We start from the raw sequence: 13,763 nt of genomic DNA on the forward strand, positions 1-13,763 counted from the left end.
AGCTCCAATATGGGATGTCAGCGTTGCAAGCCGCAGCTCGACATGCTGTGCCACAAGACTGGACCCATGCATAAACGTTTTTTCTTGTCATTACTCCCTACTCAGAACAATTTATGTAGCTTTTACATTGTACTAGATATTATAAAATAATCTAGAGATGATTTAAAATATAAAGAAATGTGTCTAGGTTATATGCAAATACTATGTAACTTTATAAAACAAACTTGTGCTTTCCCAGAATGTTATCCCTGGTTTAGGGATGAAGTGTCCTGGCATTGATCCCCTGTAGATGCCAAGAGAAGACTGTATATAGTTTAATTAGAAAAACGTTATCATTTATTTAACTATTGAATAGGCTTTTAATATTTTCAGCTATTTTCACCTTTTAACTTTATTCAGCCAATATTTTATTAAATATTAAGTACTTCTAAAATTAACAAGATATTCTTAGCAACTAGGACTAGGCACAAATGCCACAGAATGGCAACGTAAAAATTAAGTACACATTTCTTCTTATGAAATAAGGGATATAAGGGGAGTATGAAAAGTTCCTAGAAAATATGCATTCTTTTAATTTCTTTTTTTAAAAAGATTTATTTACTTATTTGAAAGAGTTACACAGAGAGAAGAGAGGCACAGAGAGAGGGAGAGAGGTCTTCCATCAGCTGATTCACTCCCCAACTGGCTGCAACGGCCAGAGCTGCGCCAATCCAAAGCCAGCAGCCAGGAGCTTCTTCTGGGTCTCCCACATGGGTGCAGGGGCCCAAGGACTTGGGCCATCTTCTACTGCTTTCCCAGCCCATAGCAGAGAGCTGGATCAGAAGTGGAGCAGCCGGGTCTCAAACCAGCACCCATATGGGATGCTGGCGCTTCAGGCCAAGGCGTTAACCCCCGCTGCAGGACAGCACTAGCCCCGTCAATTCCATTTTTCTTCATTAACTTTTAAAGCCTCGTAATATTATGAAAATTGTTTTCTTTCTACATAACATATTTCAGATTATGTCATTTAATCATTTATTTAACATATATTTATTTTTTTTAAAGATTTATTTATCTGAAAGGCAGAGTCACAGAGAGGCAGAGGCAGAGGAGAGAGAGAAAAAGGGAGGGAGAGGTCTTCCATCCACTGGTTCACTCCCCAAATGGCTGCAACGACCGGAGCTGTGCCGACCCAAAGCTAGGAGCCAGAAGCTTCTTCCAGGTCTCCCATGTGGGTGCATGGGCCCAAGGGCTTCGGCCATCTTCTACTGCTTTCTCAAGCCATAGCAGAGAGCTGGATCAAAAGTGGAGCAGCCAGGACTCTAACTGGTACCCATATGGGATACAGGCATTGCAGGTGGTGGCTTTACCCACTACGCCACAGCACTAACCCCGATTTAACAAATATTTAATGAAGACCAGTTATGTGTCAAAAACTGTTCTAGGTATAATGAATACTTAACAGTAAATAAAGTCCCTCTAGTCACAGAGTTTATTGGATAGTGAGGAAAAAAAGAAAAGCTGAGAACTCTTAAGCCGGCACCATGGCTCAATAAGCTAATCCTCCACCTAGCGGCGCCGGCACACCGGGTTCTAGTCCTGGTTGGGGCATCGGATTCTGTCCCGGTTGCCCCTCTTCCAGGCCAGCTCTCTGCTGTGGCCAGGGAGTGCAGTGGAGGATGGCCCAAGTGCTTGGGCCCTGCACCCCATGGGAGACCAGGAGAAGCACCTGGCTCCTGGCTTCGGATCAGCGCAGTGCGCCGGCCGCGGCGGCCATTGGAGGGTGAACCAATGGCAAAAGGAAGACCTTTCTCTCTGGTCTCTCTCTCTCACTGTCCACTCTGCCTGTCAAAAAAAAAAAAAAAAGAAAAAAGAAAGAAAAAAGAAAAGAAAAGCTGAGAACTCTGTGCTTGCCCAGGTCAGTCCACCTATCCTAAGTTCTTTGCTCACTCAGCTCCAGCTACACAAGTTTTCTTGGCTACAGCAGCAATATGTACAGCTCTTTCCAGTATCAACTTGCTGTTCTGTCTGCTCTCCCCTGGGTCTTCCCAAGGTTCACCTTTCCTCACCCATTCAAGTTCTACTTGATTTTCATTATTTCCCCTCTCCTCACAATGATGAACTCTAAAATCAACTTTGCTTTGAATTTGCCTTTAAGAACACATGTAATATAATGGCACCAAAGATTAGTCCACTTTCCTCTATTTTCACTTTATTCTTTTTCCTAGCAACTATTACAACATGAAATGTATCTCTCCACATTTACATGATGGTTCTTCAAAAACAGTCCATGGAAAACATATATTATGAAAAAAATGCTCACAGATTTTTAAAAAGTTTGCACCAAAAGAAACTTATCTTTTAATTCTATTTTCTATGAACTTTTTGAAGTACCCTTCTATCTGTGTGGGTATGTGTAAAGACAAATGTATGTAATACAATGGCTTTCTTTACTATGCAAAATATAGTAATTTTTTAAATTTTATTTTAATTTAATTTATTTATTTGAAAGGCAGAGCAAGAGATATCTTCTATCTGCTGGTTCAGTCCCCAAATGGCTGCAATGGCCAGGGCTGAGCCAGGCTGAAGCCAGGAACCAAACACCATTCTGCTACCAACATGGGTGGCAGAGGCGCATACACTTGGGCCATCTTCCAGGTGCATTATCAGGAAGTTGGATTGGAAGAGGAACAATCAGGAGTTAAACAAGCACTCCAATATGAAACGCCAGCACCACAGATGGCTGCTTAACCTGCTGTACCACAACACCAGCTCTGTATTTTAGTTGCTGTTTTGTGCTGTTTATTACTGTTTTTTGTCTGTCTCTCCTACTAGATTATAAACTGTATGAGGCAAGGGCTTTATATAATCTCTTTACCACTGTCTCCTTGACCACTTATGGGTCCCTAACACTTAGTCTCCTCTTGTCCCTCTCAGAAACACAATGTTCAGTTTACAGATAAGTATCTGGATTTCCTAGTGTCTACTGCAACAAGCTATGGCCATGTTGTCAAGTTCTAGTCAAAAGGATATGAGCAGAACTAACATGCACATCTATTAGGTTGTGCCTTTAATGGTAAAGCAAGTGCCCTTCTCAGCTTCTTCCCTCCTTCATGTTGGTTAAAGAGCTGACGTGGCAGGTAGTCCATTTTACAGCATGCAGACAGGGCTAGCAAGACCCCAGGGGTGGCAGAACAAGACTGGAAAAAACTGTGCACTCTGTGACTTCATGGAGCAGCCCAATGTAATAGCCTGGGTTTCTAAGTTGTTCAAGCTACTGTTTGCTTTTTTCCAGTTATCTTTCACTATCAATTCCCAACAAATATGATCCCTATCACCTAGAATAGGTTTTGCAATGGAAAGCCTCAATAAATATTTACTGAATGAACAAGTGAATTTATCAGTTTCTTGTACAATTAGCAAACACCAGAAAGAACCCTTAAAGATGATCTACCTCTAGTTACACTAGTTTCTAAACCTAAAAAATTACAGCTCTGAGCAAGCAGAACGTGTCCCCACAATATTTTTTTTCTTTTTTAATCTGAGAGACATAGAATGAGGCAGTGCTCCACCCCCATCCACTGGTTCACTCCCTAAATTCCTGAAACAGCCCCAGCTTGGGCCAAAGCTGGGAGCCAGGAACTCAATCCAGATTTCCCACATGGGTGGCAGGAACTCAATTACCTGCACCACCATCACTGCCCCCCAGGGTCTGCATTAGTAAAAAGTAAGAGCCAGGAGTTCAAAGTTACTCTTAAGTCCTAGAGCAATTCAGAAGCTTAAAGTCTAAAACAGAAAACATGCCAGAACAAACTCATCTTCTTTTTATCTTTCATGTTGTTGCTATTCTCCCTCAACGTCTACACTGCGACCAGAACTAGAAAGGACAGACTGCTGCCATGTCAAAAAGAGAGAAGGAGAAAGAAAACTGAGGAAACACCTTATCTGACATCTGTGAGCTGACACATGAACATCAATGACTCCCTGAACCCCAGGCTTATTATGACACAAATAAACCCTCATTAGGTCAAATCACCATCATTTGGATGATTTCAGCCAAACACTTCAAAGATTTACAGTTCAGAAACTTAAAACTGAAGAGCAAGCTTACATTTAAAATCCTTATCCTAAATTATTTGATTTATGCTGGTCGAAGAGTATTCTACACCACAAGTATTTGAAAATAATCACAATTACTTTTCAAGTGTGTAGATGATACACATCACTTTCGCAGTTGTTCTTTAGCCTACTTTATCTTTTTTTTTTTTTTTTTTTTTTTTTGACAGGCAGAGTGGATAGTGAGAGAGAGAGAGACAGAGAGAAAGGTCTTCCTTTTTGCCGTTGGTTCACCCTCATATGGCTGCTGTGGCTGGCGCATCGTGCTGATCCGAAGCCAGGAGCCAGGTGCTTCTCCTGGTCTCCCATGGGGTGCAGGGCCCAAGCACTTGGGCCATCCTCCACTGCACTCCCGGGCCACAGCAGAGAGCTGGCCTGGAAGAGGGGCAACCGGGATAGAATCCGGCGCCCCGACCAGGACTAGAACCCGGTGTGCCAGCGCCGCAAGGCGGAGGATTAGCCTGTTGAGCCACAGCGCCGGCCAGCCTACTTTATCTTAACAGATGTGACATATTTGAAATTCAAAAGACTGACACCGATGAGAAAAATATTACTCCAAATCAAAAGAGCATTAATATGCCAGTCAAAACACAAAAGCAAGCTGTTTGAATACCTCTGCTAACTAAATTCATCCATTTAACAAAGACTGTTTTTATTAAATGCCAGACACTGGGTGCCAAGGATTACCAAAACAGGTAAAAAAACAAAATTTCCCATTCCCTCATTAAGTTAATAAATTAAACAATTGAGAAAACCCATTCTTCAAAGTTTTTCTTTGGATATATCCAAAATAAGACCAAGAAAAACTAAGAAGAACATGTGAATATTCTGCAAGTACAGAGATATTTTTTAAGACATACTAGGATACCCACAACTACAGTAGGGTCCTTCTCATCAGTGGGGAATCCACTACAAGATCCCCTGTGCAGCCTGAAACTGCAGAAGCAGAGAACCCTCTGTACTTGTACATAGGTTTTTGCCTATACACGTATACTCAGATGTAAAGGCACTCAAAATTTAAATGCTTTCCCATCTTAACTGAATACTTTTTTTTTTTTTTTTTTTGGACAGGCAGAGTTAGACAGTGAGAGAGACAGACAGACAGAAAGGTCTTCCTTCCGTTGGTTCACCCCTCAAATGGCTGCTATGGCTGACGTGCTGCGCCAGTCCAAAGCCAGGAGCCAGGTGCTTCCTCCTGGTCTCCCATGCAGGTGCAGGAGCCCAAGCACTTGGGTCATCCTTCACTGCCTTCCTGGGCCACAGCAAAGAGCTGGACTGGAAGAGGAGCAACTGCGACAGAATCCAGCGCCCCGACCGGGACTAGCACCTGGGGTTCCGGCACCGCAGGCGGAGGATTAGCCTAGTGAGCCGTGGTGCCGGCCTACTGAGTACTTCTTACTCACTATGACAGTAAATTTGCAGTTTGAGGTACAAAAGCAAAAACAGTATATTTCTTTGTCCTTCCTCACATTGTCTTGGACAGAAGACTTTTTGTCTTTTAAGATTTATTTTATTTATTTGAAAGGTAGAGTTACAGAGACAGAGGGAGACATCTTCCATCTGCTGGTTCACTCCCCAAATGGCCGCAACAGCCAGGACAGGGCCACACTGAACCCAAAAGCCAGGAGCTTCTTCTGCTTTCCCATGTGGGTGCAGGTCTCTCATGTGGCCCAAGCACTTGGGCCATCTTCCACTGCTCTCCCAGGGGCATTAACAGGGAGCTGGATGGGAAGTGGAGCAGCTGGGACACAAACTGGTAGTCATATGGGATGTCGGTGTGGCAGGCAGCAGGTTAGCTCGCTACTCCACAGTACTGGCCCCAGAAGATTCATTCTTATCACAAATCTCAGCAACCCCAGCACACAATCTTTTTTTCCTTTCCTTATTAAGTTGGAAACTTTCACTTTTCACTTCAAAGAAAGTACTTTCAGCTCTTTGGTTTATCTGAAGTGCCAGCTTTGCTACTCTAAGTTCTAGGGCCATTTTTAAGTCAAATATGGCTACCTGCACATAGCCACTGCAATACTAAAACAGCTGATCTTTCTAAAAACTGAGATGGTTACTAAGTGACAACAGGGTGGGTAGTGTATACAGAATGGGCATGCTGGACAAAGAGATGATTCATGTTCTGAGCTGTACAGTGCAAGATTTCACACTACTCAGAAGAGTGCACAACTTAAAATTTATAGATTTCTGGAATTTTCCATTTAGTATTTCAGGTTGTAGTTGACAATGGGTAACAAACTGCAGAAAGCAAAACTGATCATAAAAGAGAACCAATGAATAGAAAAATGACACCTACAAACAATTCATAAAATGGCCAAGACTAGCTTTAACAGTAAAAATCATTAATTAAAAAAAGTGAAGCACTGGCACTGTGGCACAGTGGCCTGGGCCACTGCCTGCAATGTGCACATCACATGTGAGCACCAAGTCCAAACAGCTCTGCATCTGGTCCAGCTCCCTGCTAATGTGCCTGGAAAAGCAACAGAAGATGACCCAAGTGCTTAGACTCCTGCCACCCACACAGGAAACCTGGATGGAGTTCCAGACTTCTGGCTTTGTCCTGCCTCAGTCCCTGCTATTGCAGCCATTTGGGGAGTGAATCAGAAGATGGAAGATCTCTCTGTCTTTCCTCTGTAACTTTACCTTCCAAATAAATAAAAATAAATCTTAAAAAAAAAATACTAAGAAAAGTGAGATTTTTTTTTTTTAAGCTACCTAAATGGCAAAAATTCTAAAGCAATGTCACAAAAGGATTTCATCAAACCAACAATTTATATGCTGCTAGCACAAATACACTGCCTATCTTACTGGCTGAAACATAGGTCAAAGTAACCTTTACGTATATCATGTAGAAATACTTATTTTTTTAAAGAATTTTAAAATAAAATTTATATATTTATTTGAAAGGAAAAGTAACAGAGAGAGGAGAAGAAATGGAGACAGAGAATCTTCTATCCACTGGTTCATTCTCCAAATGGCTGTGTCAGGGTTCGCACAGGCTGAGGTCAGGAGCCTGGAACTCCATCTAGGTCTCTCACATGGTTAGCAGAGACCCAAGCATTTGGGTCATCTTCCACTGCTTTCTCAGGCACATTAGCAGGGAGCTGGATCGGAAGTAGAACAGCCAGGACTTGAACTGGCACTCAAAGGATGCTGTCATTGCAGGCCATGGCTTAACCTACTGTGCCATGCCAGCCCCAAAGTACTTATTAAGATGTCAGTTTTCTATGCACTGAAAATATTGTTTTGGTCTCAGAAAAGGAATGACATTGAAAACGAAAAGGACTAATGGTTAAGGCATAGACACTCCCAAAACTTACTGTTTCAAAGCTGCCTTTATGCATTAAGTCAATGGGTGGCCGGAATAGATCTGCAAGAGTAGTTAGTTTCTTATCTATTGCTCCTCCATTTCTTAATTCCTGTTCTTGCCGAACTGCAACACAGGAAGAAGAAGATTTAGTCACAGAACAGTTATGAATGTAATAGTGATAATAATAATAGACCCTTGTTATCAACTGGAAAAATTACTGAATAATGTGCTAACTCAAATGCAAAAGCAAAAATCTAATGCTGACTCCAAAAAAACATACAAAGGGGTTAGAATGGAATCTTCAAGGCTCAATGGTGTTCCCTATACAAAAAACAAAAATTACAAAATTATTTAAAAATAGACACACCTGGGGTGGGCATTGTGGGAAAGTGGGCCAAGCCCCCATGCAAGTCTGAGTCCTGGCTACTCCGTTTCTGATCTAGTTTCCTGCTAATGCATACTGAGAGGAAACAGATGTTCAAGTGCTTAGGTTCCCATATAAGAGGTCAGGATGGAGTTTGGGCTCCTGGCTTTGGCCTGGCTCAGCCCTGGCTGCTGTGGACATTTGGGAGTGAACTAGTGGGTGGAAGATATTTCCCCCCTAGCCACCACACCCCAATGCTTTTCTCTGCCTTTCAAGTAGATGTAAATGAATAAAGTCAGAGACTCCTAATGAAAACATTGCCTTGACATAGTCAAAAACTAACTTTAATATGGAAGAAAACTTTAAGCCTCATTTACTTAGTTCTCAAAGTGATCTTAATTCTTCTCTTTCTACCTCCAGGCTCAATCTTTAAAGATTCTCCCAGGGCTGGCATCACAGCACAGTAAGTAAAGCCACCACGTGCTGTGCTGGCATCCCATGTGGGCACCGGTTTGAGTCTTGGTGCCCATTTCCGATCCAGCTCTCTGCTATGGCCTGGGAAAACAGTGGAGGGTGACCCAAGTCCTTGGGACCCTGCACCTGTGTGGGAGACCCAGAAGAAGCTCTTGGCTCCTGATTGGCGCAGCTCTGGTCAGTTGGGGATGAACCAGTGGATGGAAAACTTCTTTCTCTCTCTGCCTCTCCTTCTCTCTCTGTATAACTCTTTCAAATAAATAAATAAATCTTAAAAAAAAAAAAAAAAAAGATTCTCTCAGCAGAGATGATGACCAGTGCTCCCATTTTCCACTGAAAGTATGCAAGATTCCTTGGATGACTTGAGTTTAGATTCTCCTGCAACTCCATTAAAAGTTAAAAGACTTATCTACGTCTCGATGAGTTCACTGTAAGTCAACTACAAAATGAGAGATGGTCCAAGAGTTTTTCTTATTTCTTCTAAATTTAACTATCCTTCCTTTGGGATTCGATTGCTACATCTGTACTAAATTCTCTTAAGATTCTCAATCTAGCTTAGTCCACAGAAAGATATAAACCCATTCTAAACAACTGCAGCCAAAATGTTAAAAATGAATGCTCGGGGCGAGGAGGGGGGGTCGGTGCTGTGGCACACAGCTAAAGCTGTTCCTGCAGTGCCTTGGCATCCCACATGGGCACCAGTTCAAGTCCTAGCTGCTCCACTTTCAATCCAGGTCTCTGCTATGGCCTGGGAAAGCAGTGGAAGATGGCCCAAGTCCTTGGGCCCTTGCACCCATGTGGGAGACCTGGAGGAAGCTCCTGGGTCCTGGCTTTAGATCAGCCCAGCTATGACCATTGGTGGCCATTCAGGAAGGGAACCAGCGGATGGAAGATGTCTCTGTCTCTCTCTGCCTCTGCCTCTCTGTAACTCTGCCTTCTAAATAAATAAATAAAAAATCTTAAAAAAAAAAATGAATGCTCTGGATGGCTTTTTCTTAGTTTTTAATCAACTACAATAGCCACTCTTGGTATAGTCATTCCTGTCATTGACAAATATCAGGACCTGAGGAAAATACAGTTTTTAGTTTTATTATACTCTGCTTTTAACAGCTCATTTAGAAGTTGATTAAATTTATAAATTACCAGGTTTCCTGATTATCTCTTTCTCCTTTATTATTCTATAACCAAACAAGTAAAAATTTGGAACAATTCAAGTTGAGGGGAGGGTTACTTACAAGATGAATACACAATTTCACTTTTTAAAAAATGTCCATTTATTTTAAAATTTATTTGAAAGGTAGATATACAGAGACAGATAAATCTTCCATCTATTGCTCACTCCCCAAATGAATGCAACAGCCAGGGCCGGGTCAGGCTGAAGCCTGGAGCCTGGAACTCAATCTGAATCTCTCAGCAGCAGAGACTTAAGTATTGGGCAATCACCCAAGGTCTGCATTAATGGGAAGATGGGATTGAAAACGGAGCTGGGACTTGAAGTCAGGTAATCCAATAGGAGATGCAGGCATCCCAAGCAGTAGCTGCACCACTGTCCACCCCCATAATTTCACCTTTTAAATAAGTTGAATCCTCAAAGTAACCAGGCCTGATATCAATCTTCTTTTTCTTTTTAACAGGGAGGGAGGGGGAGAGGGAAGTAAGTTGGTCCACAGATACCTACTAGTTTCAGTTTGAAAATCTCGGAAACCATCAAATATTGATCGTGCAGGTCGTCGTCTTTTAGGAGCTTTAGAGGAAAAAATAAAATTGATTTAAAATTTAAACATTAACCTTGAAGCTTAATTCTAAAACATTCCTTGTTGGTTAAGTATTTATGATGCTACCTTCCTTCAAATAACAGTTTTAAAAACTTTCAATTCATCAGTAACTTAATTAATTCAATCATCGTTAGCCCAATCACCTTATTTCACAAATGAGAACATGAAAGACCAGTTAGGAGACTTGACCAAACTTGTGTAAAATGCTAGAGTCCAAGTGGTGGATTTAGAAGCAAGATGATTTTGAATGTGACTCCGCACACAGATAAAGCCACACACACACTGTAAATATCCAAAGGCATCCGACACTGTTTGATGTAACACCTGAGTAACAAAGTACTAAACAGTAGGTTTAAAATCTGTTTCTTAGGCCGGCGCCACGGCTTAACAGGCTAATCCTCCACCTTGCGGCGCCAGCACACCGGGTTCTAGTCCCAGTTGGGGCGCTGGATTCTATCCCGGTTGCCCCTCTTCCAGGCCAGCTCTCTGCTATGGCCCGGGAAGGCAGTGGAGGATGGCCCAAGTCCTTGGGCCCTGCACCTGCATGGGAGATCAGGAGAAGCACCTAGCTCCTGGCTTCGGATCAGCAAGATGTGCCAGCTGCAGCGGCCATTGGAGGGTGAACCAACGGCAAAAAGGAAGACCTTTCTCTCTGTCTCTCTCTCTCTCACTATCCACTCTGCCTGTCAAAAAAAAAAAAAAAAAATCTGTTTCTTAGTGACCGGATACACATGCAGAATTAAAAATCCACCCCCCAGAAGTCTTTAATATTGGAAGAAAAAATGTTTTCCCATAGTTACATGCATAATCTTTTAGTGACAGAAAAGTGAATAGAACCAGAGTCTTCTGCTTCACCAGAAGTATCTATTGCCCATTTTTAAGTATTTGGCACATAAGTTCTAGAATGCAATAATTAAAATGTCAACTTCTTCTATGTGTTATCAAACCTGAAAAAAATGGCCTGATCATTTATCTACATTATAATAAACAAGGACTTTTAATGATGTTTTCAGTATGACCAGCATGTAACCAGAACAATGATCATGTTAATAAATGATTAGGGGGGGCCGGCACATTGGCATAGTAGGTAAAGCCACGGCCTGCAGTGTTGGCAACCCATATGGGCACCGGTTCGAGTCCTGGCTGCTCCACTTCTGATCTAGCTCTCCCTATGGCTTGAGAAAGCCATAGAAGATGGCCCAAGTCCTTGGGCCCCTAAACCCGCATGGAAAGACTGGGAGGAAGCTCCTGGCTCCTGGCTTTGGATCGGCGCAGCTCTGGCTGTTGCAGCCAATTGGGGAGTGAACCAGCAGATGGAAGACCTCTCTCTCTATGCCTCTCCTTCTCTCTGTGTAACTCTTTCAAATAAATAAAATAAATCTTTTTAAAAAATGATTAGGAGCAGGATTAGATGAGAGTATAAAGTCTCCCAATTCATGTCAAAGCATCTTTCCCAACAATCTGTTTGCCATTACACTGAACAGTACTGAGCAGAAACCAAAATGAAAACACACAAAAAAAATTGCAGAACCATATGTTAAAAACTTTTTTGCTTAAAACATATTTGTATTATGCCACACATACCTATATGTGTATCAATATTTATGTTAAAGAATCACAACATTATCTCTGAGAAAAGGGATGTAGAAAAATTAAAACGTTTTCATGTTTCAGTTTTATATTGAATTTTTAAAAATGTAAATATTGCATATGCCTTCCCTCTCTCCCCTTCCCTCTTATTTAAGAGTCAAAGAATGTTATTCTTTTCAACCTTGACACCACTTTTGATCAGGAGTTTTTATTTCAAATGTAGGAATAACACAGCCTATCAAATAATGCTTTTTATAAAAAAGATTTATTTATTTATTTGAAGGTGAGAGTTACAGAGAGAGAGATCTTCTATCCACTGGTTCACTCCCCAAATGGCTGCAATGGTCAGAGTCAAGCCAAGCCAGATAGGAGTCAGGAGCTTTATCCAGGTCTCCCACATGATGGCAGGGGCTCAGGCACTTGAATTATTTTCTGCTGCTTTCCCAGGTCATTAGCAGGGAAATGGATCAGAAGCGGATAGCCAGGACACAACCCACAGGCACCCATGTGGGATGCTGGCATCACAGGTGCTGCTTTACTAGCTATGCCATAAGACCGGCCCTAAATGATGCCTTCTTAAAACCAATTATCTGATACTCTTTTTTTTTTTTTTTTTGGACAGGCAGAGTGGACAGTGAGAGAGAGAGACAGAAAGGTCTTCCTTTGCCGTTGATTCACCCTCCAATGGCCGCCGCGGCTGGTGCGCTGTGGCCAGCGCAACGCACTGATCCGAAGGCAAGAGCCAGGTGCTTCTCCTGGTCTCCCATGGGGTGCAGGGCCCAAGCACTTGGGCCATCCTCCTCTGCACTCCTGGGCCACAGCAGAGAGCTGGCCTGGAAGAGGGGCAACTGGGACAGAATCCGGCTCCCCGACCGGGACTAGAACCTGGTGTGCCGGCGCCGCTAGGCAGAGGTTTAGCTTGTTGAGCCATGGCGCCGGCCCAATATTTCTTATGATTTCACTTTGCCAACCCATTTCTTCCTTCTCTATAAGGTACCCGTTCTGGGTATTTTCATTGGTTTCTCATATTGCTAGCCGCCTACCCAACTCTTTAAAATCCTGAGTTCATAACCTGTTCCCACTTGTTTACCTCTCATCTATTCTAAGTGTAGCCAAGCGGCTTTCCTCAGGCCATACCTCTGGCCCAAGACCATTCTCACTGCAGGCTTCTTCAATGTCATTTCCTGTTTTTCAAAATTATCTGCCACAAGCAAACACCAGCCCTCTATAGTCACTCTACTGCCCATGTAACAGAAGTGCTGGTCATTAGGCATTAAGAAAATAAAGCAGCAAAGAGCTAAGAGATTTGAAAGTAAGAATAGGGAAAGGACAGATGAAGAAAAAAAATTGTGGTGATTAGAGTAGCAATGTTTCACATTTTCAAAAATCTGTTAATGTTTGGCTTCTGACATATGGTTTTCAGATCTGCTTCTACATTATTTTAGATGTACTGCTATTCAGGAAAAAATGAAAATTCAGACTTAGACACATAATTGTAAAATGGAGAAGTGCTTTAACAGTCTTCTTAGATGACTCTGGATATTCTTCATTGATACCACACCAAAACTCAGGCAGTGGTAGTTTCTGTTTTTAATTTGCTTACTTCCATTTTATTTGAAAGGCACAGACAGAAAGAGACAAACATCTGCTGGTTCATCCCCTCAAATGCCCACAAGAGACAGGGATGAGTCAGGACGAAGCCAATACAAAGCCAGGGGCCCAGAATTCAATCTGGGTCTCTTACATAGGTGGCAAGGACAGAAGTACTTGAGCCATCACTTGCTGCCTCTGAGGGTATATATTGACAAGAAGCTGGACTAAAAGCAGAGCAGCTGAGACTCAAGCTATGGGATGCAGGTGTCCCAAGTAGCAACTTAACCACTGTGCCAAACGGCAGTTCCTAGTAGTATCTTAAAAGTTATCTGCAGAGGCCAGCACTGTGGCACAGCAGGTAAAGTCGCTGCCTGAAGTACCAGCATCGCATATGGGCACCCAGCTGCTCCACTTCTGACCCAGCTCCCTGCTAATGTGCTTGGGAAAGCAGTGGAAAGATGGCCCAAGTCCTTGGGCCCCTGCATCCACATGGGAAACTGAGGAGAAGCTCCAGGCTCCTGGCTTCAGATTGGCCCAGCTCTGTCCACTGTGCGCA

At 42.6% G+C, this 13,763-nt stretch overlaps 1 protein-coding gene across 1 annotated transcript in view; it reads right to left on the reverse strand.

Moving 5' to 3' along the window:
• Positions 1 to 13,763, reverse strand: part of UBXN7 (UBX domain protein 7) — a 71,095-nt gene that overhangs the window by 23,828 nt on the left and 33,504 nt on the right. Inside the window, exons 4-5 of the mRNA XM_062209556.1 lie at positions 9,928 to 9,993; positions 7,422 to 7,534 (exon numbers count right to left, since the gene is read on the reverse strand). Of these exons, the coding sequence (XP_062065540.1) occupies positions 7,422 to 7,534; positions 9,928 to 9,993 (179 nt within the window). The remainder of the gene's footprint in view (positions 1 to 7,421; positions 7,535 to 9,927; positions 9,994 to 13,763) is intronic.

The sequence above is a fragment of the Lepus europaeus genome, chromosome 2 (genome assembly GCF_033115175.1).
Source record: "Lepus europaeus isolate LE1 chromosome 2, mLepTim1.pri, whole genome shotgun sequence".
Taxonomy (NCBI): Eukaryota; Metazoa; Chordata; class Mammalia; order Lagomorpha; family Leporidae; genus Lepus; species Lepus europaeus.